We start from the raw sequence: 27729 nt of genomic DNA, 5'->3' as shown, positions 1-27729 counted from the left end.
TTGCTAAAGGAGTATGTGTGCAAAGCTGAGCCCTTTAAATCTTGGTGCCCTAGTTATTGGGGATTTAGCCTTCCCAACCTGTCACAGCCCATCTCATTTTTTACTCCTCTTTCTGGTTAGAGGATTATAATCATTGTGTTGAGCTTAAAGGGCACTGGAACGCTCTGAATCTTCTGCTTTTCCTCAGTATGTCCTAAGAGATGTCATAAAGAACGGCCAGGAATGGATAAACAGGTATTAGTACCTCTACAAGCACTGAGGAGGGCTGAGAAAGTTTTCCCTAAGTAATTGTGTCTGTATTCTTGCAGGGTCTGCATAGGATGCTCTGTGACCTCCTGAGATGTGGCAGCTTCCTGCCACACCAGTGTTAGTCCATGTCCCCACATCACCTGGTATGCAGGCTCTACTCTTGGCAGTCAGCTGGACAGGACCAGCAGCTGCAGGAGGGGAGAAAAGAGTGCTGATAGGAATAGGATGCCCTTATTCTTCTGTGCCTCCTGTACCTTAGGACCCTTATATGGTGTTACACTGGTTTCCCAGCTTCAGCAGAATCCAAACCAGTAACATCCTAACTTTAGATGAATTATCTTAATGGAGCTTTTCACCACAGAACAATCCGTAGAACTGTTAGAAAGCAGAAACTCAGGGGGACCACTTGAATCTGAGGGATTAAGTAGTGCCACACATGGCAGTCATCAAATCTACAGGAATTTGCTAAACTGAGTCTTGTGACAGATTTGTGAAGGCTAAGTAAATTTTGAGGAGCCACATCATCAACTTTCTTGTCTAGCTTTCCTTAATGCTTTTATAACTCCACTAGAAACAGACCTCCCACTGCTATATTTAACTTACTGGACCTGTGTGAAGCATTAATTGTGGTCCTCACTATTCTCTGTGTCAGGGACAGCCATGAAGCATGTTGCCAGAAGGTTAGTTTGAATCATTCCAGAGAATTCATATCCTTCCAGCCTTGATTAATAGAATTTGAACAGAAAGTATTGAGATCAAAATTTGCTTTAAGTTACTGGTTCAATATTTTTTTGTCTCGAGGTAATTTCCCCTATCATTGTCCCATATCTGATAGGGGTAAATAAGGATGCATTTTGGTTGCTGCCTGTCAGCTGGGGGCCCTTGGAGAGTCAGATGCTGTGTTGCCTGCAGTAGGCTGCCCAGCTCTGTGACATGGGACTCAGATCGCACTGGGTCACGATTGCTGTGACTCCAGCCATTATCTGGCTGTGCTTGTCAATAGCTGGGTGAGTCTTGACAGTGTGCTGAGAGTCCACATACAAAAGGAGAGATGTGGAGAGAAACTGTTCTTGACACTAGAGGATGAAAAGCTGGACATAAGCTGGCAATGCATGCTTGCAGCCCAGAAAGCTAACTGTATCCTGAGCTGCATCAAAAACAGCATGGCCCACAGGTGAAGGGATGGGATCCTCCCCCTCAAGTCTGCCTTGGGGAGATTCCCCCTGGAGTATGGCATCCAGCTCTGGAGTCCTCAGCACAGGAAAGATGTGAACCTCTTGGAGTGAGTCCAGAGGAGGGCCATGAAAATGATCATATGTGCTGTGAGAAAAGGCTGAGTGAGCTGGGATTGTTCAGTCTGGAGAAGTCTCAAGGGAGACCTTATTGCAGCCTTTCAGTACTTAAAGGAGGCTTATAGGAAAGACAGGGACAAACTTTTTAGTAGGACCTGTAGCAACAGGACAAGTGGTGATTGTTTTAAACTGAATGAATGTAGATTTAGACTAGATATAAGGAAGAAATTGTTTGCAATGAGGATGGTGAAGCACTGGCCCAGATTGCCCAGTGAGATGGTGGATGCCCCATTCCCAGCAACATTAAAGGTCAGGTGGGATGGGGCTCTGAGCAACCTGATCTATTTGAAGACATGCCTGCTTATTGCAGGGCAGTTGGACAAGATGACCTTTTAAGGTCCCTTCCAACCAAAGTCATTCTATGATTCTGTGAAAATTCATCTGGCTCTGGCAGCTGCCAGCTCTTGCCTTGTCCTGGCTGTAACTCTGCACACCAGCAAAGTGCAGTGCCCAGCTCACAGCTGGATGTGTAGCTCTGTAGCAGACTTGTTCTGTTATTGGAGGGGGTTGTTTTGAGGTTGTTCTGGGATGGGAGAGCAAGGTAGGAAGGCTTGTTGAATAATAAGCTGTTGGGAAGCTTGCCTGGAGTTGCCACTTGCTTTACCATCTGTTAGTCTTAATTTTTTTTCCCCAACAAACTGGACATCCAAATTATGCAGTCTGAGATGTCCTGAATGCCTTGCTCCTAGCCCAGACCTGTGCTGCTGGGTTCCTCATGACTGTCTGCAGATCTCTTCTTGTGGGGTGCTTGGGTATCCAGAGTGGGGGCTCTCCTGTGCAAGGCGAAATGTGGGCAGTAGAGACAGCCTTTCTCTTGTCTGTAGATGAATAAGATAAAGGGTTGGGGATAACTTTCCATTTCCCTGATGTGGAGCTAAGACTAAGCCTCACTTTGCTGAAGAGAAGGAAAGAAAAAGAAATAAACCATAGAATGTGTATTTGTTACTCAGATGTGCTAACCTTGGGGTATTAAGTCTGATGGAAATACCAGTGATGCCAAGACAGCTTCGTGTCTACCAACGCAAGTTCAAAGAACTTGGTACTGAATTCCAGCTACTACCCAAAGAATGTTAAAACTGCTGTGTGGTAGCTGCTGCTGTAGCTGTAATTCATTCTTGTTAGGCGTTCACACTTTGCCTTAGTAGTTTATTTGGATGACTTCCATACCTTGTTAAATTCTGTGGTCAGTGATGAATTGGCCACCGAAAGCCACCTTAGCACTTCACTGTAACCTGAGGCTGCTGATACAGCCTGGGGGAAGAATATATTTGGTTCATAGCTGGGAGTGTGCGTTGGGGAAATTTCACCCCTCAGTTACCCCACATGCCAACTCAGGTTTTGGGGTGCATTTCTTCATGTGTGTTCTTCTGGGGGAGTGTCATGACCTGGTTATCCTATACCAATCCTGGTCAGCAGTGGAGGATGTCGTACTAAGATTTGAATAATTCCCTTGGAGTAAATAAAGGCAAATCGACACCAAATGGCTGATGAAACAGGTTTATTAGATTGGACTGGAGCAGAGGGAAAATGGGAAGGAAAAGGAGAGGGTAAAGAAGAGAGACAGAGGAGGAGAGAGAGAGAGACTTGAAGAGCAAAGGAAGGGATATCAGCATTTCCTGGATTCAGCTCATAGAAGCATCACAGGAACAGTCCCAGGGTCTTGGCGGCAGGTGCACAGCTGGAAAAGGAGGGTCCTCGGCGGCAGTGGTGGAAATGGAGTGGCGCAGAGCTGGATGAAGCAGCAGGAGCAGAGGAGCTGTCCAGGCTATGCAGGCAGTGCGGGCTGGAGCAGCGGCAGGAGCCGGGGGAATGAACTGCCATGGAGCTGGCAGGTGGCATGGGCAGGGCAGAGGGAGTGGTGCAGCAGGGCTGGCGGTGCAGGCGGTGAGCAGCTGAGGTGTCAAGGGCACTGCTAACGTGTGCCTGCCACCCAGAAGTTGCCATTCGTCCATCACCCCTTGCGGGGCAGGGGCAGTGTCTCCTGAGCTGTGCAAAGTGTGCTGTTGAAATTTGCCTTCCAGTGGTGCTGCTGCAGCAGTGCTTTTAAGCCCTGCCATGAGGCCATGTCACACCCTCTTCGAGGCAATAAAGCCATTGGGGTATCACAGGGAGGAAGCAGCATTTGAGAGTAAGCAGCTGGGAGTGGGGAGACAGGTTAGAAAAAGCTTCAAACTGATTCCCTCATGTGCAAATGTTAATCATTAACCCTGTTACTCTAACAGCATGACTTCTTGTCATGATAAGCTGCCTCTTCAGGCTGAACAGGAATAAATCTCAGGGTGTTTGCTCAGGTCTGGAAGCTGGAATTCAGCCTCTCCCACCTGAGCCTGAGTGCTGAATGGCATTTAAATGCTCTCTAGTGGGCTGTGGTGATGACCTGCATGACAGTGGGGCTGCTGCTGCTTCTTTGGTCTGAACTCTGCCTTTGGAGAATTAAACTCTAACCCTAATGGTGTAAAGTGAGTTCCCCATGGTACCTTGGCTTTGCTGAGTGACATCTGTAACCAGCATCTAGATTCAAGGTCTGTGCTCAGACTACTAGCCTGTGTGACTTTTCTCTTCTTGGGGGGTGGGGAATACGCTGTAGGCAGTTTAATAATTCTCTCTGCAGAAAGAAAGAGTTTTCATTTGGGAATATGTTCCAAGTGTTTGTAGGACTTTTGTCTTGCTACCAAGTTCTTTAAGCAGGTAGAGAACAGCAGTGTGAGCGCCTGCATGCTGAAATGCTTCTGTGCCTGTCCAGTGGTACAAGTGGTCATGAGCAACACCATCTGACTGGGCATATGGCCTTTTAGCCACAAGTTATTAATAGTCAAATGCAAGCACAAACAGCAGCATCTACTTCTGCAGAAGCAGAATTTTACAGCGAGCAGAAGGGTGAAGTCAGCTGGTTGGACTCATTTCCCCCCAGATAGGAGTCTGAATGTAGGCTGCCCACTGCTGCTACTGCACACCCCGGTTGCCTGTCGAGAAGGGGTGCTTAACTATTTCAGACTCCAGCAGTCTGGGCAACATCAGCTAGATGATAAAAAGTCACAAATGGATGAGTAGGCCTTTCCCTCTGTTATCTTAGCAAGTGATGTTGGCTAATACTTCTTGTTAGTAACTCCGTAATGCAGACAGGAGCAACCTAGCAGTCTGAGGTGTGAGTGCCCTGTAGTATATAGCGTGTGCTTGAGTTGAATAATCCACTCAGCAAGGCATGCTGCAGACGACCATCTCTCCTGATCAGAGAGGTGAGGGGCAATGTTTCTGGGGCAGTGGCCTTATACTACCTCCAGAAAACGCCTAACAGCTGCAACCAACTCTTAAATCCCTAGGAGTCTGTTCTGTTTGGCATAGACCTACTTTTGCTTCTTCAACACTTCCAACAGCAATATGGGATGGGGACAGAATAGGTTCTGCAGAATTTATTCTTCATAATGGTGCTGCACTGTAAGCAGAAATGGGCTCTCTGGAGTTACTTGAGGGGAAAAAAATTGGTCAAAATAGACTGAAAATCCTGGTAGTTTAAAGGAAATACCTTTGCTCCTGAGAAGGTGACTGGAAGACCCCCACCTGCTTGTTCAGGCCACTCAGGCTCCCTGTAGGCTGTGCTTCCAGAGCAACTACTTGCATTCTCCTGTGAGTTCAGTGCCCCAAGCACTGCCAAAGTGCATGTGAAAAACAAATGTATGGGAGTGTCTTCTATGTCAGTTCAGCTCTGTCCTCTAGACAGACACCAGGTCTGGCAAGGAGAAAGGTATTTCTATGATGTAAGTGTTGACCTAAAAACTTGACACTATGCATTTCTCAAAAACCTGTTAGCTTTAACAAAAAAACCCCCAACATCTCTTGGCTTTTAATGAAATTGATTTGGGGCATTTCTGAGGGTGAGAAAGTGATCAGCAATATTCTCCATGGTTTGCTGAACTAGCTTCTGTGAACTGGGAGGAGCCTCTTTGGTGCTTCCCACGGATGAGAAAGTTGTGTGAGGAAGGGTGGGGTGCAAGGACTTTTCCTGCATGCTCCTAGTGTAGGGCAGATGTACAATTATTAGAATTTATATAAAACATCTGAGTGTTTGCTGAAATGTGCACTCTGAATATTATTTTCCTTCCTTTGTCACTAAAGCTGTGTGAATTTATTAGGAGAGAAGGAGGGTTGTGGGGTTTTATGTATTTCCTCTTTACACATATGGTGTTGTTTGCATCAGTCACAGAAAGTGGAGGTGTGAAAATAACTGTATCATCCAGGCAACCACCCTGCAGATGCTGACTGTCTCCTGTAGTAATGGCACAATTATCTATTGGAGCTTCTTGCTTGTTTGTGGCAGGACAGGAACCATCCAGAAGCTGTTTCTGCCCCCCATCCCATTAAATAAGTTGATGGTATAATATGCAGGATTTTAGTGTGCTTTGAGTGTGATTTCAGTCTGTATTGAATGAGACTGTATACTCAAGTTCCAAAACCAGAAGAAGACATTATTTAGGGATGCTGGGATCATAGGGCAGGATTCAATGTCACTGGGCTGGAGCTGTCTGCTCCTTCATGTAGAAGGAACTTGAAGGAGCTCCACCACAACCTCTCCTTTGAAAGTGTCTGATTTGGAGGACAGGACTGCTGTCAGAGGCCTGTTCAGATGCTCATCCAGAGCTCATTTGATAGCCTGCATCCCATTCAGGCAAGGGAAATGCCATTGGTGGAGTTTTTCCTATTACATCTCATGACCTGCCTGTATGCCATGGCCTAATGGAGTTACCACAGAGAGCAATGGACAGAGGAGGATGTTCCTTGAAACGTTTTCTTTGCTGTGTGGGGAAGGGGCTGCTTTTGACTAATACAGCTGCTAGGCAGCCACATTTCTCTTTGCTGGCCAATGACCAGAAACTTGTGTTTTATGCACCAGAAACTGGAGTGCTGGGTGCTATAGATATGACTTAGTTTCTAGTGTCAGATTAGTTAGGACTTGTAGCAGCCTTCCAGTACTTGTGAGGAGAGGCTGAGGGAGCTGGGATTGTTTAGCCTGGAGAAGAGGAGGCTCAGGGGAGACCTCATTGCTCTCTCCAACTACCTGAGAGGTGCTTGTAGCCAGGAAGGGGTTGGTCTCGTCTCCCAGGCAACCAGCACCAGAACATGAGGACACAGTCTCAAGCTGCACCAGGGGAAATTTAGGCTCGAAGTGAGGAGAAAGTTCTTCACTGAGAGAGTTGTTCATCATTGGAATGTGCTGCCCAGGGAGGTGGTGGAGTCACCATCCCTGGAGGTGTTCAAGAGGGGATTGGATGTGGCACTTGATGCCATGGTCTAGTCATGAGGTCTGTGGTGACAGGCTGGACTCAATGATCTTTGAGGTCTCTTCCAACCTTGGTGATACTGTGATACTGGGGGCCTACAAGAAAGCCAGGAAAGGACTTTTTACATGGGCATGTATGGATAGAATGAGAGGGAATGAAGCTTGAGGAGGGCAGATTTAAACAGGATATTAGAAAGAAATTCTTTACAGTAAGGGTGATGATACACTGTAACAGATTCCCAGGGAGGTTATGGATGCCCCCACCCTGAAGATGTTTAAGGCCAGGTTGGATGGGGCTTTGAGCAACTTGATCTAGTGGAAGGTGTCCCTGCCCGTGGCAAGGGGATTTGAACTAGATGATCTTTAAGGTCCCTTCCAACCCAAACTGTTCTATGATTTAGATTTGCACCAAGCCAAGAATCTATCTGCATAAGAAGGCCAGGTTGAAAATGAGTCTATATTTCTATGTTGCAGAATTTGTAGTGGCACTTGTTCTGCCCAGTAGCTTTTACAAGGGGAACAGTCCAGGGACAGTAAGACTGAGACTCTTCAATCGGTACTTTTAGCAATAAACATTTTTTGCATTGACACATCTGATGCACTTGACTCTTCAGAAATGTGATAAGTGCTTAAGCATCTTGTTTTTCAGATCAGAAGTCTGAGGAAGGCTTGGAAAGGTTAAAGTCTTGATTTACGCTGATTGCTCAGGCTCCATTGAGTTTGTCTTTGAGAGTCTTTCCCAATGGGCTCTTGACTGACATTCCTTTCCCTAGAGCTTCAGTGCATATGCAAATAATCGTGGCTCTTTTGGCAGGGAGGGGGTGTGCATTAAGGAAAAGCAAAGTGCTTTGCCTCTCAAGAATGATGCTTCTCTTGGGGTGTCTTTGGGATGCAGCATTGAGGCTCAGTCTCTGTTTGTGAGTGCTGCAAGGTGAAGGCCCTTATAATGAGTGGCTTGAATGAGGCAAACTGTAACCAGTTCTCCAGAGATGGTTCATTGGCTCCTGCCTAGCAGGAGGCAAAAGTGTCACTGTGATTTGCGCCAGCTTACGTAGCTGTGCAACTGACTTTTATCCTTGAACTGGTTTGCTGGTTTAGACAAAATCCCTCAGGTGATATGCATGCCATTTGCAATGTTATTAATTAGAGGAATTCATCATAAACATGGGCATCTTTCTCTCCTTAATATGGCAGAGGATGGAGATCAATTACATCACGAGAAATGTGTCTGCTGTTGTTTACCGTTTCTGTGAAATGTGGTGGTCCTTGGTGTCTGCAAACAGAGACAAAGTTCAAATGATGCTGCTCTGCTGCTGCTTCTGCACCTAACTGTTTAATGAGGTACTGACTAAATTTTTGAGTTGAGGTAGCACCACAAAGCTTGCTGCCTACTGCTCAGAAGTTCCTTAAAACTTAACCACTGCAGATCAAGAAGCTGTTGAATATGCAAAGGGGGGAAACCATGGCATGTTGACATTTTTAACAGAGGACCTCTGCTAAAATATCTGTGTTCTCATCTCCAATACTGCCACTAGCAAAGGAAGGGATAGAGGGCGAGGAGATAATTTACCATGATAACTCCAAAATTAACAGCTGACTTTAGGACATACATCAGTCTTGCATCCTGCTTCTCTCCCTCTGTCCTCCTTAAAATAGAGTAAAATAGAATAGAATTAACCAGGTTGGAAGAGACCTTCGAGATTGTCAAGTCCAACTCATCACCCAGCACCATCTAATTAACTAAACCATGGCACCAAGCACCCCATCCAGTCTCTTTTTAAATACTTCCAGTGATGGTGACTCCACCACCTCCCTGGGCAGCCCATTCCAATGGCCAATCACTCTCTCTGTATAGAACTTCTTCCTAACATCCAGCCTAAACTTCCCCTGGTGCAGCTTGACACTGTGTCCTCTTGTTCTGTCACAGGTTGCCTGGGAGAAGAGATCAACACCCAGCTGGCTACAGCCTCCCTTCAGGTAGTTGTAGAGAGCAATAAGGTCTCCTCTGAGCCTCCTCTTCTCCAGGCTAAGCAACCCCAGCTCCCTCAGCCTCTCCTCATAGGGCTTATGCTCCAAACCCTTCAGCAGCTTTGTTGCCCTTCTCTGGACACATTCCAGCAAGTCAACATCTTTCCTAAACTGAGGGACCCAGAACTGGACACAGGACTCAAGGTGTGGCCTAACCAGTGCTGAGCAGAGGGGCAGAATGACCTCCCTGCTCCTTCTGGCTGCACTGTTCCTGATGCAGGCCAGGATGCCATTGGCCCTCTTGGCCACCTGGGCACACTCCTGGCTCATGTTCAGCCTACTGCCAACCAGTACCCCCAGGTCCCTCTCTGCCTGGCCGCTCTCCAGCCACTCTGACCCCAGCCTGTAGCACTGCATGAGATTGTTGTGGCCAGTGTGTAGAACCCAGCACTTGGATGTGTTCAATCTCATGCCTTTGGACTCTGCCCATCTGTCCAGCCTGTCAAGTTTCCTCTGCAGAGCTCTCCTACCCTCTAACAGACCAACACCTGTCCCCAGCTTGGTGTCCCCTGCAAATTTACTGATGATGGACTCAATCCCCTTGTCCAGATTCTCAATAAAGACATTGAGCAGGATGGGGCCCAGTACTGATCCCTGGGGGACATCACTAGTGGTGACCCTCAGCTACCCAATGGATGCCATTTTCAAAGCCTCTGAAGAGGAGAAGGTCCATTGGCTGTGCACAGTTTAAGAATCTGAGGTTAAAATTGCTTATTAGATTTGTCTATGTGAAACCTAGCTTCCAGTGCCAAGGCTTAATTGCTTACATTCGAGTTTTGAAGACTGTGTTTTTTGTAGAGAATAGTCCACATCCATCTTGAGGGGTCCAAAGCACATGGTAGTTATTTGGGGTGTTTACTAGTGGGGTGCAGCAGGGCTCTCCTCTGAAGGTAGCAGGAACAATTAGTCCACTGGAGATTTGATTTTGGTGAGGGTTTTTTTTTTCAATAATCTGCATCTGCACTTCAGGGAAATTTTCTTTTTAGCTGGTTTATCTCCTTTCTTCATCTCCAGATGGATATCATGGTGCAGGAGATGGATATCATTGGTAAGGAGAACTGTTTCTGTCCCCTGACTGAAAAAGGGAATGAATCAATGGAAGCTCTCTCTCAGACACAAGTTTTGAGCCCTGTTTTAGCTTGGCAAAGACTTTGCTCTCAGCCTAGGAGCCTTGAGGAGCAACATGTCAGGCAGAAGTGGAAAGGGAAACCCACATACATGGTTTACAGAAGAATGGACAAAGTGTGTTTTGAGGTGATCAGAAAATAGGGTACAGCTATGCTCTGCCAAGCCAAATCATACTCTGCCTCTCACAGTGAAGTTGTCACAACAGTTGTGATTTTTCAGCTGCTTCTGTCCTCTAAACACAAGAGCTAGTTGATTAGTAGTATTGCTAGAGAGGAGGCAAGTGTTTGTCCATGTATTTAATTAAGATCTGCTCTTCAGTGAGTGCTTTTGGGATTAAAGTCTTAAGCAATCTATATGGCCCTGTCTTTTGTGCTCTCATGTCATGAGTTAGGGGTGAAAGTACCTCTTCTGACAAATACAGTCTGAAGGAAGATTTATTTATTTGAGTAGGAGGTTTTTCATGTTTAAGCAGCTGTTAAGTTAGAATTTAAAGATACATCTCAAAATGAAGGAGAATCGAACCAACATTTCTGTCTGTCCTTGTTCTCAAGCGTGCAGTACCTATCACTCTCAGAAGAGGAACAGTGGAGTTGTTAAGATGCTTAAGGAGTCATCTCTTTCCACGGATGGCTGTGGTGCCTTCTCTGTCTCTGCTGGCTTTTTTCATGTCTAGCTTGCAGCTGAGGGGCTCAGATGTGAGTGATTTTAAGATATGTTCCATGTCTGAGGACAAGATTTACAGACCCTTAGAAGAGCTGAGAATTTAGCCAAACTAGGCAAGCATTCACTGACAAACCATAGCTTGTTGGATTGCTCCATGCAAAATCTCATGTACAGCATTGAGGATTGATAAAGCTTTTCTCTAGAAGAGTTTATTTTTTTTTAACATGTCAGTAGTGTAAAATTGCCTTTCTGGCTCAAAGAAATAGAGTTTTAAAGGGGCTGTTGCCAGGCAAAGAATATGGTTATCTGCTTTTTATTAGAGAACTATATTTTCCCCTTAAAAAAAAATTAAAGAATCTTCTGTGTCATTTTGGTGAATGGAAGCAGTTAACTAAAATAAACACTTTGAGATTTGCAAGGTCTCTCAGATGAAGGAGTAAGTTAGACATGGAAATAGGTGTTTTATGAAGCTGTTTCCTGCTTTGCAGTTCTCCCTTTGAGCTGAAATGGAAAGGAGGTGTTAATCACTTCTCAAGGGCTCTGCAAGACATTGCTGCAGTCTTGTGAACGTCATTGATTGTGTCCTCCAAAAGATCTTGCCCAGGCCATGCAGCTGGAAGAAGAGATGTGGACAGCTGTGATGCCTTGCTGAAAGAAGTAAGAATATTTGATTTAAGAGCCTGTAAGCACTTATTACTGTTCCTCTTGCTCTGATAAAGTGCTAATCTTCTATTTTACTCTGCAGGTTACCCTGAACAACTATGTCTTGCCTCAAAATTTTGGCAGCTGCCATTAGGAATGGTGCTTGGGAGGCTGAGAAACACAGGAGAAACTAGTCTTACCGAGACATCCCCCCATCTGTCTGCAAACCAAGCTTGTATTTCCTTGACCCTGGGTACTGCCTCCCTTTTTAGAATAGAATAGAATTAACCAGGTTGGAAGAGACCTTTGAGATCATCAAGTCCAACCTATCATCCAGCACCATCTAATCAACTAAACCATGGCACCAACCGCCCCATCCAGTCTCTTCCTAAACATCTCCAGTGATGGTGACTCTACCACCTCCCTGGCTGGCACATTTCAATGGCCAATCACTCTCTGTGAAGAACTTCTTCCTCACCTCCAGCCTAAACCTCCCCTGGTGCAGCTTGAGACTGTGTCCTCTTGTTCTGGTGCTGGTTGCCTGGGAGAAGAGACCAGCCCCCACCTGGCTACAACCTCCCTTCAGGGAGTTGTAGACATCAAGAAGGTCTCCCCTCAGCCTCCTCTTCTTCAGGCTAAGCAACCCCAGCTTCCTCAGCCTCTCCTCATAGGGCTTGTGCTCCAAATCCCTATGAAAGAGGCAGGGGCTGAGCCAGTACAGCCCCACAGCAGCAGGAGGCAGCTTTACTATTTCATTAGAGGCCTGAGAGCAGAGTGGTGCCATCTTCCAGTAAATGGGCTGAGAACACACTGAGGAACAAAAGCTAAGCCGGTCTCCAGTGGATGCTGGCTGTGATTCCTGAGGAAAAGCATTTTTGCTCTGTTGCCACTGGCATCTTTTTCACTCAAGGTTAAAGCCCATGGGTGGGGCTGAAGACTCCATTCTGGGAATGTTTTGCTTCACGTGAGCTGACTGCAAAGAGAATTCTTCTTGTTAGCCTGGTATTAACCTGGGGCTATGAGAGGGATGATGCTTTTGTCACTTGCCTGGTAATGTGAAAATGTGCAGTGAAGGGTGACATGAAGTCATTATCAAATAAAAAGTTGAAGGAGTTCCTTTCCCTCTTGGTTTAAAACTTGTTGCTTCTCACAGGTTAACCCAGTCATCAAAAGGGTTGAGTGTGTGTAGGGAAACAGAAGATGGGGATGAGTGTTCTATATATACTTTTCCCACTTGCTGCTTCCCTCCAAAATTGAGCAGTGATTTGGGAGTTGGTTCTGGCATATTGTCCTTTATGTTATGAAAGGAGGAGTCTGTTGAAGGCGTATCTGTTGAGCAAGGAAGTACTTACAGGAGCTTTCCTCTGTTAAGATGTTATCAGATTAAAGGTTGCTGCTGTGGTTACTGCACCCACTGCTCCAGTTCAGCACCTTTCTAGGTGCCATTTGGACTAGTAGCCTCTCACTTCAGCTCCAAGAACCTCTGGAGCAGCCTTGCTGTTTGAGACACTTGCCTAAATGCTGGCTCCCTAATCCAGAGAGTGAATGTTAACCTGGAGATGGAAAAGTCTCATTGTCTCTGACTCAGTGCATCAAAGTGACATGGAATGGGGAAAGCTTGCAGGGGGGCCAGGCAGGATCAATAAGGAAGGTTACTTTGGAGGGGGAGTATATTGCAAGAGGGCAAGATAGGAGCGACTTTGCTTCCTTGTGCTTTTTCCTCTGCGCAGGGAACAGCAGCTATTTAAACATCCCTGTAGATATCTTTCAATTTCACATGAGAGAAGAAAGAAATGTTGTTGTTTTTTTTCCTTTTTCTTTATTTTTTTTCCCAGGAAACCTGAGGTGTGGCTATGTACAGTTTCTGAACTGAGTTGTCTGGGAGATGCTATTTGCGTGGGTGTCTACTGACAGCCTTGAAGTTGATGTTGCAGCACAGCCATGAGTGCATGCTGTAATGATACTCTAATTGTGATAACTTCTGGAGGCTTTCTGGACTTTTTTTCCTCAATACAGAGGAGTTTCATAATCTTTGTACTTACTTTCCTGGTTTATTTAAAGTAGTAATTCAGATCTAGTGTTTCTTCCCCTGCTTTGTGTGGGACAAATAGAATCATAAAATTGTTAGGGCTGGAAGGGACTTCAAGGATCATCTCATTCCAACAGCCCTGCCATGGGCAGGGACACCTCACGCTAGATCAGGTTGCTCAAAGGCACATCCAGTCTGGCCTTAGAAACCTCCAGGGATGGGGCTTCTACCACCTCCCTGGGCAACCTGTTCCAGTGTCTCACCACCCTCAGGGTGAAGAACTTTTTCCCAACATCCAATCTGAATCTACCCACTTCTATTTTTGCTCCGTTCCCCCTAGTCCTATGACTACCTGACATCCTAAAAAGTCTCTCACTAGCTTTCTTCTAGGCCCACTTAAGATACTGAACAGACACAATAAGGTTTCCTTCTTATATAACTGAGAGCTGGCTCTGTTTGCACTGGATAAGAGCCTAGCTTTAAAACAAAACAAACAAAATCCAACAAAGCAACAAAACTAAAAATTACTATGGTATTGCTATGGTAAACATCTTGTAATGCAGACAGACCTCTGTATGACCTGCAGGCTTGGGTTTTATAGCTTGTGCCCTGGTGGTTGCATATGCAATCAGGGACAGAAATGATGCTGTGAAAGGAAGCAACAGTGGGTTTATGAGGACTACTGCTCCTTCTGCTTGAGTCAGGCTAGAAGCAGTTGTGTGCTGTTAGTGCATTGTCTTGTCATTGCCTCATCTCTCATTGTTCCAGGCAGTGAGAGAAGAGGGGCCAAATGCTCTTCCCAGCACTTTTACACTTGAGCAGAAATGGCTGATTACAGGAGCGGCTCTGGAATGCTCTGCAGTTTAAGACGACTCTGGCTTCTCATTGGATTATTTTTGGGCTTTGCCTAGTTGGTGAAGACAAATTAATCTGGCATATAGTGTATCATTTGCACCTTCCAGCAGCACTTTCAACAGCAGGCCTGAGAGAAGGCAAAGTGAGCTCAGCTTCTTCCCTGGCATAGTGTTTAGTTGTGTGCAGTGGTTCTGGGCATTCTTGTTTTCCATTTCATTCTGTTACGGGCAGTGTTAAAATCAGTGAAGTAGGAGGGGAGGTGCCAGTAACAGAGAACTTTTAAGTTTCTAACTGAGATGGAGCAGGTTCTTCCAGAGCACCCCTAAAGCATGGGATTTCTTGGTACCTCATCTGTCTTCCCCTCCACAAGCATCTCCCAAAAATATGTAGGACTGGGCAACAGGTTAGAAGAAAAAGGGAAGGAACTGCTGGGGCAATTATGAAGGTATAGGGGACCTTGCTATAATTATGAAGGCTGATGTTAAGGGAAAAAGATGTGTGCTGAGAAAGCCTGACTTTAAAGAGGAGAAAAGCCTTCAGAATGCTGCTTCTGAAAAGAGGTCTTGCTTCTCTGCAGCCCTCCCTGAGGGATGATCCGGAAAGGATCTTGGCATGTGAAAAGGAAGCTGCTTCTTATAATGCAAGGACTCTTCTGGCTTGCTGCTGTTTTGGATCCCCTTGGGGACAAGTCGTGGCTGATTCTTCCTGACTACCATTTCAGGCTTCAAATTTGTTGAAATTATTGAGTGTGAGATACCACTGGGGACTTGATTTGGAGGCTTTTGGAATGTCTCTTGTCTCTGTTCTACTTTGCATGTGATCGCAGGAAAGAAGAAGAGCTCTAGAGTGCTCAGTCTCCTGTGTCAGAGCACATGTTGGCATGTAATTATCTGTAGTCAGGCCAACTAATGGTTGCAATGGATGTGCATGGTAGAGAGAGTTTTGTGCTGGCACTTACAATTCAGGATGTTCTTTGTGTTGCATGCTTGACTCTACAACCTTAAATATGCCTGTCAATGTTGGTTTGGAGAGGCAGGAGCAAGGGAGAGAGCTGTTTGAAATAGCATGTGCATTAATAGACAGTGAAGAGCCCTTCATCAACTCATTTTGCTTAAATATCTGCAAATTAGGGAGAACAACACAAAAATGCTGTCCTGGCAATTGACAGAAATATGAACAGTGGGCATGAGTGCATGCTCTGGCTCATACCCTGCAGCACGGAGATCTCACTGTCAGTTGCCGTGGTACTAATGGCACCAAGCAGCCCATCCAGTCTCTTCCTAAACACCTCCAGTGATGGTGACGCCGCCACCTCTCTGGGCAGCACATTCCAATGGCCAATCTCTCTTTCTGTGAAGAACTTCTTCCTAACATCCAGCCTAAACTTCCCCTGGTGCAGCTTGAGACTGTGTCCTCTTGTTCTGGTGCTGGTTGCCTGGGAGAAGAGACCAACCCCCTGCTGGCTACAACCTCCCTTCAGTTAGTTGTAGACAGCAAGAAGGTCTCCCCTGAGCCTCCTCTTCTCCAGGCTAAACAATCCCAGCTCCCTCAGCCTCTCCTTATCACAGTATAACTAAGGTTGGAAGAGACCCCAAGGATCATCAAGTCCAACCTGTCCCAAAAGACCTCATGACTCTCCTTATAGGGCTTATGCTCCAAACCCCTCCCTAGCTTTGTTGCCCTTCTCTGGAGAGAAGCAAGTTCCAGCAAGTCAACATCTTTCCTAAACTGAGGGGCTCAGAACTGGACACAGGACTCAAGGTGTGGCCTAACCAGTGCTGAGTACAGGGACAGAATGACTTCCCTGCTCCTGCTAGCCACACTATTCCTGATGCAGGCCAGGATGCCATTGGCCCTCTTGGCCACCTGGGCACACTGCTGGCTCATGTTCAGCCTACTGCCAATCAGTACCCCCAGGTCCCTCTCTGCCTGGCCGCTCTCCAGCCACTCTGACCCCAGCCTGTAGCACTGCATGGGGTTGTTGTGGCCAATGTGTATCTTGTTCTGTCTGTAACAGTTCTTTGAAGGTTTTGGTTTTCTGGTTTGGTTCTTTAAAATTTTATTTTGTGGTATCTTTGGTGCTGTCTGTCCCCACGCTTGCAACCACAGATCTGCTTTTGGTTTTATGAATGGGGTTTTTCTGTAACCCACTTAGAACAAACCCATCAGCACATTTCCTTTGTTCGTGTTTGTTCATCTTCATTTTCCCTTCTGGCACCAGAAATGCTAAAACCCAACAAAAGTGAGCCAGAAATGTGAAGGATATCTCAAAAAAATCTTTTTTCCTTGGGGAAAATTAATTGTTAACAGACTCCATGTCTCTGACAAGCTGTGTTGCATTCAGCCTTTACCTTGCCACAGCAGCCTCCTGCTAGACATGTGTACATTATTTGTTTTTGCGGTAATGAAGACTATTTAACAAAGTATCTAAACACAAGCCATTTTCTGGAAGAAGGGGAAGTTCAGTGTGTTAAGCAGTTTGATTTTATTTTTTTTCCCCCCCACTGGATCATAATAAAATGATGATTGCAAAAGACTGAAAGGCAGTGGAAAAGTGGGGGCCTTCATGAGTTCTGCCTGTGTGTTTGGTTCTCTCTGTTTGTATGTTTGTGATTGAAATGCTGTCCTGCTGATACCAGTCACTGAGAATTTTGCCACTTACAGCACACTCAGACTTGTATGTTGTGTTCTTTTGAACACAAACAAATCCTCTGTGCTTTATTCTGCAGAGAAGGGCAGGAAAGCCTCGTTGGCAGAGATCATCCTTGTGAGCATCCCTGTGGTTTTCTGGGAGCAGTGACAGGACTTGAATCATAGAATCAATAAGGTTGGAAAAGACCTCAAAGATCATCAAGTCCAACCTGTCATCCAACACCTCATGTCTACTAAACCATGGCACCAAGTGCCATGTCCAGTCCCCTCTTGAACACCGCCAGGGATGGTGACTCTACCACCTCCCTGGGCAGCACATTCCAATGGCTAACGACTCTCTCTGTGAAGAACTTTCTTCTCACCTCCAGCCTAAACCTCCCCTGGTGCAGCTTGAGACTGTGTCCTCTTGTTCTGCTGCTGGTTGCTTGGGAGAAGAGACCAAGCCCCACCTGGCTACAATCACCCTTCAGGTAGTTGTAGAGAGCAATGAGGTCTCCCCTGAGCCTCCTCTTTTCCAGGCTATCTCCCCAGCCTCGTTGCCCTTCTCTGGACACATTCAAGTGTCTCAATGTCCTTCTTATATTGAGTGGCCCAGGGCTGGACACAGTACTCAAGGTGTGGCTTAACCAGTGCTGAGTACAGGGGCAGAATGAATGTGCCTAGGTTTATTTTTCATTCATATTTAGGAAGGCTGCTGCAGACCCAGGCAAGATTCTCTGACCCATCATAACACTTGTGTTTTTGTTTTGGTTATTTTTGGAGCACTATGCTCTCTTTGGTGAAATCTGTGTGGTGAGAAATGCACCCGCAGGGTGCTCCTAGGCAATGAGAAGTAGCAAGTCTCTTACATCACCCAAAGACATAAATGCAGGTCACTCAGTCCTACTGGCTATACTCAGCTGTCATACTCCAGAAGATAAGTTTTAAAACAGTCTGCAATATATCTTGAGAAAACTGTCTTCCTTGGCAGCATTGTTTATACTCATGCAACACTCTTCTAGGAAGCAAAATGTTTGGACCACAGCCCAAGCTATCAGAAATGGCACCCATGTTTTTGTTGTGAACTCTGAGAACCTCCTCACAGAGTGATAACTGCTTAGCTGGTGTCTGCCTTGTGATCCAGGCAGCTGTGAAGGGGAGAGGTGGTCAGCAGTGCAGCCTGTGTCATGGGAGAAAAGTGGGAGGAGGCTGCAGGGCTCTGAGAACTTTCTGAGAATTAAATTTGGGCAAAAACTCACTAGCTGAATATGTGGAGAAAAATGTCAGACATAGCTTTTAATAAAGGAATGCAAATCCAGCAGCTCCCAAAACCTGCCTTATCAGACTTATGGTTTAGCTAGGCCAAAACTCAGCTGCAGCCCAAGGATTCTGTAGCAGTGTTACTGCTGACCCCAAGCATTCAAACATTACTTGGTTTGTAAATCAAGCATTGTGTCCTTTATCTTCACTTCCTAAGTTCTGAGATACCTTTTCCTCTTCTGCAGCTATGGAAACAAAGATTGTCCTTTCAAAAGAAAAGCTGTGAGTTCTCCTAGCAACGTAATTTAGGAGATGCGTCTTTCAGATGATGCTCTTGCAATGGAACTGAGAGCACTCTGTGTGTGGAGTCAGATGTTGGCTGCACTTTGTATTGGATGGGGATTGATAGAGAAATGGGTTTTAAAGATCCTTGCTGGTCATCAGAATCATTGACTTTGTTTTGATGCAGTTTATATCTGCAGAACAAGACAAGTAATGGTGTAAGGAGCCTCAGTGCCTTGTGCATGTGGAAAACTGTAGTTCCATGAGCAGTGGCTTTGGCCATACCAGTCCTGAGTGTGTTTCTGTGGTGTCTGCTTCAATGGTTCTGCTCTTCCTTTTATGCCCAGCTTTCTCCTGGTTGACAGTGATTAAATGGCTGAGCAGAGAGGCTGTTGAGGAGGTCTCTGTTGATAATGTGATTGAAGGTCTAAGATGACAAAGGCCTGCATAGCCTAACACAGGAGTTTTTCATATTTGACAGGCATACACGAGCTCATTGCATGATTCTTCATTGGTATGCATCATTGATCAAATTTGCTACTGGGGAGGTGAATGTAATGCCTTTGCAAATGGAGACCCACGCAGGAGCAGAGGGTGGCTCTTAGGGTTCTGTCAGTTCAAATTGATTGCTGAGTCCTGGAATTGGAGCAATGCAGTAACTGAAAAAATTAATCGATTGGAATGGAATATCATTTGGCTCTTAAACAAAATGCTAACAGCCTGATATTCTCAGCTCTTCACTGGCAAATAGACAATGAATTTTCCCACTATTAAAAGACAGTGTAGCATGCCACAGAGCTGAATGCACAGCAGAAAGTGTATCTGGGTGAACAAGGCCTTGTGCATAAGGACTCATTTTTATCATAAGTCAAGGATGCATATGCACCATCACCTTTTTCACTACAGGGTGGGTAGAAGCAGGGCCCCTGTTGATAGATCTCATGGCTTTGAAATACAAGTCTGCGTTGTGAGCTGAAGGTCATTCTTGAACTTCTCTAAGGACCTAGGTCATGATCCAGCAGCAGCACGAGGAGTTGTACTGTCACTCTGGTAAATACCAGTTTGGCCATTGTTTAACTTACAAGTTGCATTTTCATGTTGGGCCTGGCTAATGCCCAACCTGCAAGTCCTGTCAAGAGCCTTTCTGCGTGATGTTCAGAAGGTAGTGTGAGGAAGACCTGTGTGGAGCACCAGGGTAAATTACCTGACTTCTCAAGGCCATGTTATTTCCTGGGAAGATAAGTTGTGGGGCTGTGGGCCAACCTCCAGGAGCAGCGTGGTACCCTGGGCTGGCACAAAGGCAGGAGTGTGTCTCCCTGAGGACAGACTGTCACCCAGCTGCACCTCTGCAGGATGTACCATGCTTCCCACATGTATGGTGCAGCTATCTGTGAGAGGCTGTAACAGGATCTGTCTGATGATCAGTGTGGGGAGCGAAGAGATAGTTAGTGTAGAACTGTGTAATATTAATCACACCTATTTGAGCAATACCCACTAACAAAAGCATGCTAGGGAAAAATCCTTTCTTGCTGAAATAAAGGGAGAAATTCCCATCTCCTGCTGGTGGGTGTGTGAAGTGTCTTCTTTTCTTCCTGGCTCAGCTGTGCATGTGCACAGTATTTCTGTGGAGTGCTGGCTAGTTGCAAAACCACACCATTTTATTCTTAATCTTCTAATCACTGTTTAAGGCTCTTAGCTCTTAACCCTTCAGGATGAATGATTAAAAAGGTACTGTGACTTCCTTTCGCTAGCCTTAGCAAAAGCCTTTGCCGCGTGATCTTGAAGGCAAAGAAAATGATCCCCAAGCTTACTGTAATTAAATATTTTAATACTTTGGATGAGCAGTCCCTGCTCCTCAGTGCTAGCTGACCTCTGCTCATCTCTTGGGTAGCTAGTCTACTGCTGACTCCTTTAGCAGCTTATGAGGTCTAAAGTTGCTTTCTCCTTCTCTGTGAAAATATCTGTGGCAACATCTGTCACTCTAGACAGCTGTGATTCAATAGGAGGGAAAGGCTGAATGTAGGTCACTTGAGTTCAAATGGAATAGATTTATACATCAGTATGGGAAGCACATTGTGTTTGTGCAGACAGTGTAAGGTGGGGAAGTGGACTCAGAGACACAATTTCTGTGACTGATATGTTTAATGAAGACCTAGACCACTCTCACTTGAACTGTTTTATTGACTTCATATGTACTACCAGTCACGAGGGCATTGTCTGTCTTGATACAGCTGCTACAAATTAGGGTGCCAAAGTGGTCACTGAGCATCTAGCACTTAGAAGACAAATAAACCTTGTGGAGAGGCACCTTTGGCAAGCAGCAGTGATGGAAAGCCATCCCCAGTAGACTTTCCCTGCTTCTAACTCTTACCATCCCTTGGGAACTACAGCTCTGTCACAGGGGCCCGGAGAAACCCTATGAGCTGGCACCCATGGCCTCTTCTCAGATGACGTAGAAAATAGACTCTGTTGGTGAACCACCACTGGTCTCTCCAGCACAATTAGAAATTGACAGCAGATGCAGAGCTCAGATGCAAGAGCTGATGCAAGAGCTGCAGAGCATGTCCTGTCATATCAAACTGCTGTTGGACTAATTTCACAGCAACTGTACCATGATTAAAGACACCTTTGGGAGTTCCGTATACCTCACTCTGGTTAAGTAATGATTCCTCGTGACCCCTGGAGCTTGGTTATCCTTTTTGAATGTGGCCAAGCATGATGTCCCTGAAAAACATCTTGGGACACTGAAGTCTCCAACTGCTTTTAGTGGCTGTTAACACGGTATTGGAGCTAATGTGCCTGTGTGTGGTGGCAAGCAGTGGCAATATATGTAGGTGAGTGGCACTATCTGTGTTACAGCCTTGCTATTTCCTAAGTTATCAGGCCTAGAGCAATATTGCTGTGGTAGCTGAGAAATGGAGGTCTCAAGTTTTCATAGACGTGCACAGCATGACTTCCTTTCCCTTAATCTGTTGCTCACCAAGTTAATTTCACTACTTAGTTTCTAGTCTCTTGAACCATAGAATCATAGCTGGAAAAGCCCTTTGAGATTGAGTCCAACCATGTGACAACACAAGTAAGAATGTGCTTTCAACAGCAGAATTGCATCTCAGTCCATTCTGTCACTGAAAGGGAAAAGCATATGCAGAAATGTGAAATGGTAAAATGGGATTAGAAGGTTTACAGTATTTCCTGAAATTTTGGTATGTGAATTGTGTTGGAGGTCTCAGCAGTGTTTCAGACAGACCTTAATCTATGTGAACTGCTTTGCTAATCACGGGTGTAGACACATTTGTACTGCCTATTCATCTTTCTTTGTTCTTTCACATAGCACGTTTTGGGGGTCTGTCACAGAGGATCAGTCAAAAGGAACTAGGCTCTTCTGCTTCCATAACTCCCACTTGTAGCTGCAGCATCAAGCACGGGGATTTTAGGATGTGTGACCACATAAAGAACTTAGAGCATGAATTGTCCTGCTGTTGTGGTAGAAGTCTTGACTCTGCATTTCTCAGAGGAAAACTCCTCAGTCTGACTTCCTCAGAGTTTAGCAGGGAACTGATTCCTTATTTCCTAGAGACCCTGTGCTTCTCCTGTCAAGTAAGTTTTGGATTAGCAGTGATAAATATCCTGTAGTCAAACACATATATCCTAGAAAAAGAATCTAATGAAGCAATTCAGCCTTTAAAGATAAGCTTTATATTCACTTTATCGGGCTTGTAATAGCTGTCTGGGCTCCGCTTAGAGTGATGTTTGTTCTCCTCTCTTAATCTGACTTTGCTTTTTGTGTTTTGTAGTAATCTGTAATATCTAGAGTTTTTCTGAGGAGCTTCCTCCCTTGCTGTTTCTGCCTTATTTTGTATTAGTACAGACCTGATGAGCTGTAGATGTCTCTGGTGCCCTTACTGAATTGCATTTATGGTTTTCAGACTTTTTGTTTTCTGTGTGAGAGATAATCTTAAATTCTTCTCCTGTTCCCCAACACCTGTGATATTTTGCACAGATTCCTTATGGATTTGACAAACATACTCTGTCACAGTATCCAAGGTACTGAGGAAAATACTGAATGGCCCTGGATCCAGAACCCCCTAAGATCTGCTCTTAACATAGCCCCTCTGCTCTGGCAGTGAACAGAGTAATTCTACTCCGACAGTGGTCCTGCAGCCCGTTTCACCCACTCTGCAGTAGTTTCATCTATTGTTTCTCCATCGTGCTAATAACAATTTCTTACCAGCCACTGTCAAAAACCTTACCAAAGTCACAATGTATCTTATCTCCTGCTTCTCCACACCCTTAAGACTGATTACTCCATCACAGAAGAAAATTAGGTTGATATGACATGATGGAGTCTTGACAAATCTCAGGTGGCTCCTAATTATTATCTTATTATCTTCTTGTTGCTCATGAATGCAAGAATGTTTGATGACCAGCTGTCTTTCTGGAAGCTGGAGCTAGGCCCTTGGAACTATCATCCCCCCAAACCTCCCTTTTTCCCATTTGAAGAGCACAAAGAGATACTGGCTAAGGTAAATACAAGAAATATTGATACACAACTAATGTGATAACCAGAGTATCTAGAGGAAATACTCTTAACAGTTTAAGATTCCATGTGTCATGACCCTGAGGGCAGTAAGGGGCTCTCCTGACCTCACCCAAGAGCCTTCTGTCAGCCCCTCAGGGCTCCCTCCACTCTACTCATGGCGCAGGACCCTAGGGGCTCTCAGCCTTTGCCCCAGTGACACCACAGCTTTGCTCTGACTGGCCTAGGCCCTGCCAAGGTGGACCCACATCCCAGCCCATCCCCAGAGAGGTGTCTGATGCTCAGTTCTGCGTCTGCCCCTCTGCTGACTGGTTCCTCACCGCGAGGTCCTGCCCTGAGCTCTACCAAGGGGAGCTCCCAGCCTTTGTGGGGCCCTGAAAAAATGTCACCTGAAGACTTGTTGCCTCTTCCAGCATTTTGCAAGACATCTCTAGCAATATAAACCAAAACCCAGCTGTTAATTTCCCAGGGCTTGGGGAAACAGAGATAAGTAGCAAAGGGTAAGCAAGTGACTACAGAGTATTTGAAGGCGTGTGTGATAAACTGGGCTTTTGCCACAGTGGTTGAATAAGTTTCTTTGTGTTGAAAAATAATGTTGCTTTTTTTCCCCCATGAAAATATGTTTGCCTCATTCTTGTATGGTGAGAAAGGGAAATCTGAATAGCAGGATGACCTTGGCTGAATTAGACATAATTTTATGGGGCACTTTAAGGTTATTTTTGTCACTTCATCCATCTTCTCTCTAAATGGAGTAGGCCTAACCTTTATTTGTCTTCATCCTCCAATAGCTTCCTTCTAGAGGCTAGTTTGATAAAACTTGCATTCTGGCCCTGGCTGCTGAGCTGGCACTGATTTCACACGACAGTGTTCACGATGGTTTGAGTTTTCCCTGTCCCATTTGCAGTGCACTCAATTTGCTGTCTTTCCCGTCTCAGCGGCGCAGCGCAGGGCTTCGCTGAGCTGTCCATGGGGATGCTCAGATCTGTAACCCAAGTGGTCACGGTTCATTTGAAATCCATCACTCTGCATGAGTAGTTCAATTTGTTTCTTCTAATGTTCATTATCTTGCTCTTGTCTATGCTGAATTTCATTTGCCATGACTGTCTGGTTCTCCCAGGGCTGTCTCCACGGCAGGGTAGCCCTTCTTGTAGGAAGGTACAGAGATGTTTGTTCTTTTAAGTGCTCTCCTGCTTAAGGAATTTGCTGTGTTTCTGGGTCTCTTGAGTTGTTTTCCAACCCACTAAAAGGACTCAGCAAAATGCTGTGTGATACTGAGGATCAGCCCCTCATCTCTTGTCCTCTAAAAGTCAGGAAATAAACCTTATAGCAGAGGGAGAAACATGATGGTCTAGTCGTGAGGTCTACCGAGACAGGTTGGACTCGAGGATCCTTGGGGTCTCTTCCAACCTTAGTTATACTGTGATACTGTGATGATTAAGCCTAGTATTAGAAGATATCCAGACTATTTTACAGAGAAGGGTCTTAAGATTTGGTGATTGTCCAGTGCTTTGGATGAGATGTGGATGTGCCATAATCTGCCTTTTCCAGCAGTTTTAGGGAGATCCAACACTTCATTGTACAAGTCTGAAAGCATTTTACACTGCCTTTATGATTTGGTCTATCAAACAGCTACAACAGACAATTTGTTAACTTTCTTTTATTGTATGAAAAATCCTGATTGCTTTATCACCTGATATTTTAGGGGTTGTAGGTTGTTTCAAAACAAAATTCTGTGTCTGAGGTTTCAGCGCAGGCTAATACTGTGCCTGTCCTTCCACCTGGTGGCTCTAATGAATGGTCTTCAGGTGCTGACATTGCATTGACACTGTGGCCTGGCAAAGCTAGAGGAAGATTAGGAGAGAAGAGGGATGGCCCAGGTATTTTTGCTCTTACTTGGGACTGGAGACAGTCACATGCAGCTTCCACCTTTATCATGGTTTACAGTGACAGTGGGCAAAACTGGGCAAGGCACAGCAGGGCGCCTGATAGATCAGCCAAGTCAGTGTTAGTATGTGATAGCTGCCCAAAGGCTGGAACTGGGTTTCCTCAAAGTGTTGTGTTTCAGCCTCATTGGCTGGAGGCTGCTGTCCAGCTTGTGTTGCTTGGAAGGGTTTCCAAATGCCTGCAGTCTCAGGTATTCTGTGTAACAAGTGCTAAAGACAATTTGACACTACCAGTGCTATCAGGAACAGCAGCTCAGTTGGGAAGGATAGCGAGGCCTGCAATTTTCCTTGGAGAAGGCAATTATAACACTACCTATGAGAAGCTTTCCTGCTTCCCTTTACAACCTCTTGCCTGTCCTGTCTTTCCCTCGTGCCCGAGCCACTTCAGATGTGTGGCCAACAACCTGCCTTAGTGTGTGCTGAACTTATTAACTGTGTCCAAACACCAGTTGGCTGCTCTTCCTGATGCTGTGATGCTTGTCTCTGCTGTAGATGACAAGGGCTCCCCAAGGAGAGAACAGCCGGAGGGGTTTTGATGAGAAGGCTTACTTGTCCTCAAAGCTGCTGAAGGCTGGAGAAGACCCCTACCGCCAGCATGCTTTTAACCAGCTAGAGAGCGACAAACTCAGCAGCGATCGGCCCATTCGGGACACGAGGCACTACAGGTACCGTGTTGACCTCGCTCCAAGCCATGGCTGCTTCTTGGTGTGGGGAGTCCGCTGTCCTCCTGTGTTGTTCTGAAATGTTGACAAAAGATGGTTTGGGTTTTTCTTCACCAGTGTTGGTGTGTTCCTTCGTTATATTTTCGGGCTAATCTGGAAACGTCTAAAGTGCACAGAGCCCCTTGACTACATTTGGCTCCAGCTTGTTGTTTTTCTAGCATCTGTTCTCCCAGGTCCAAGCATCATTTTGTGGTTTCAGCACAGCCCTTCCACTGCAGCTCAAATTGCTCATCTGACAGTTGGGTTTTTTTTCCCCAACTTCCTTCATGATCGTGGCTTCTCTCAGTGACCCTCTGTTTTGGCTGCAAGGTACACCATTGTTGCAGCTTTCTTTTACTCTGGTGCTCCTCACCTGCTGTGCTCTGGCTGTCTGAAGCTGGTTTGGTGCCTTCTTTCCAGCCTGAACATTTCTATTTGGATAAAGGCACCTGGGCTGGGAATGAAACAAAAATGTGAATACAATGAATATTTCATGGCTTGCAAAGCACTTCTCATTCTGTCCTTGTTTCACTGGGAGTGAATTTATGCTGCTGACTAGACTCGTCCTTAAATTGCTAATAGTGCTCAGGTAAGAGTTTTGTAGTTTCCTGTGTACAAAAGGTAGTGCTGTACCTTGAAAATGGTAGGTTTGATAGTGATAGGATAGCATACAACAGTCTGTGTCAAACAGATGAAAAACAGAAGCAAACTAACCATGCCTAAAATGCTTGTGTGGCATGGAACCTAGACCCTACCTAGGGTTGCAGAGCAACACTTCACAGCTGCTGGGAGAGGGAAAACAGGCATCTAAGCTGATTGAAATTGTGAAAGAAATCTCAGGAGACACGGAGCTTTGTGAGCCTGCCAACACTGACAGCCATCGGGGTGCTTTGCTGGGACCTTGGCTGTGAGATCAAAGGCTTGTGCTCCTGTTTCCCAGCGTAATACTTGGGATTTGCTTCCTGGTGGCTTGAAGGGTGCCATGTCCTATGTTCCTGACAAGTCTCCCTGCCTTGCAGAATTGCTGCTTTCTGTTAATGTGCTCTCATGTTCTGGCCTGCAAACAGCTCACTTCAGAGGTGCATTATTACTGATTTTGATCTGTGGTAGCATGCTTCTTGTTGAAAAGCCTCATCTTTGCACTTCAGCCTGAAGAACAACGTTTGTGATTCCCTGGAAATGTATGGCCATTGCAGCCTCAGCTTTGAAAGGATTCCTTTCAGAAATGGGGAGTTCCAAGCAGTGTATAATTGGAGCAGATAAAGCTGTGTTCTTCTGCCTTGCAGGGATGGCAGTTTGGGAGTGGGGGAGCTGTGTTGGAGTGCCTTTGCCTTGTAATTGGAATGGTCACTGGGATGGCAACTTAGGAAGAGAATTTATTCCAGCTGGTAATGGTTAGATTGTGTTTTGAGGAAAGCCCATCCTTGTGTCACAAATGGACCTGTCTCCTCATTTAAGGAGCAGTGAGTCAATAGGTCACTAACACATCGCTCAATCAGGGCTTGGATGTACTCGACTCCATACTTGACTCTACAAGCTTTTGACTTAGTGTGTAGCTGCTTTTTTGATGCAGAGCAAAGAGATGGTCAGCTTCAAAACACTAACTTTGTCCTTCTCTTCTGTGATGCTGTAACAAAGCTGAGGTCTTGGACAGACTTCCCCAAATAACACATACACCAACCTCTTCTGCTTTTCCACTTTCTGATGCCTTAATACATTTTATGTGCATTACATCATGGAGCTACTTTGAAGCAGTAATAAATGTGGTATGTCTCCTGTCTGGCCTAAGGTTTTCCACTTCAGTTTTTATCAAGGCTTCTTTATATGTTTGAAAGTCACTGTGAGAAGCTAATGTCCTTTTAATAAAATATTGCAGTGAAAAAGTTGTAAGTCAGCAGGATTAAGTGTGATGATAAAAACAGTAACAGTTTAGCAATAGCCATAAAATAATAGTAAGTAAACGGGGAGAGTACAAGTAGCAGCTGTAACAACTGAATTGTATTCCCTCCCAGGATGGGTTCAGTCTGTCTTGGCCTTGAGTCTTTGAAAACTCTGCCCTGGGGAGACCTCATCTTGAGTACTGTGTTCAGTTTTGGGCTCCCCAGTTTAAGAGGGACAGGGATCTGCCGGAGAGGGTCCAGCGAAAGGACTATG

At 45.5% G+C, this 27729-nt stretch overlaps 1 protein-coding gene across 4 annotated transcripts in view; it reads left to right on the top strand.

Moving 5' to 3' along the window:
* The window catches only part of GALNT16 (polypeptide N-acetylgalactosaminyltransferase 16), a 75096-nt gene that overhangs the window by 13144 nt on the left and 34223 nt on the right, over nt 1-27729 (top strand). For 3 of the 4 annotated variants that reach the window (XM_054161584.1, XM_054161586.1, XM_054161585.1), the window contains exon 2: nt 25367-25539. In XM_054161584.1, coding sequence (XP_054017559.1) covers nt 25367-25539 — 173 coding nt within the window. Of the gene's footprint in view, nt 1-11206; nt 11353-25366; nt 25540-27729 lie in introns of those variants that run through there. The other variant, XM_054161587.1, reaches the window with a different exon arrangement.

The sequence above is a fragment of the Dryobates pubescens genome, chromosome 5, assembly GCF_014839835.1.
Source record: "Dryobates pubescens isolate bDryPub1 chromosome 5, bDryPub1.pri, whole genome shotgun sequence".
In the NCBI taxonomy this organism is placed as follows: Eukaryota; Metazoa; Chordata; class Aves; order Piciformes; family Picidae; genus Dryobates; species Dryobates pubescens.
This window is presented reverse-complemented; position numbering and strand designations above follow the sequence as displayed.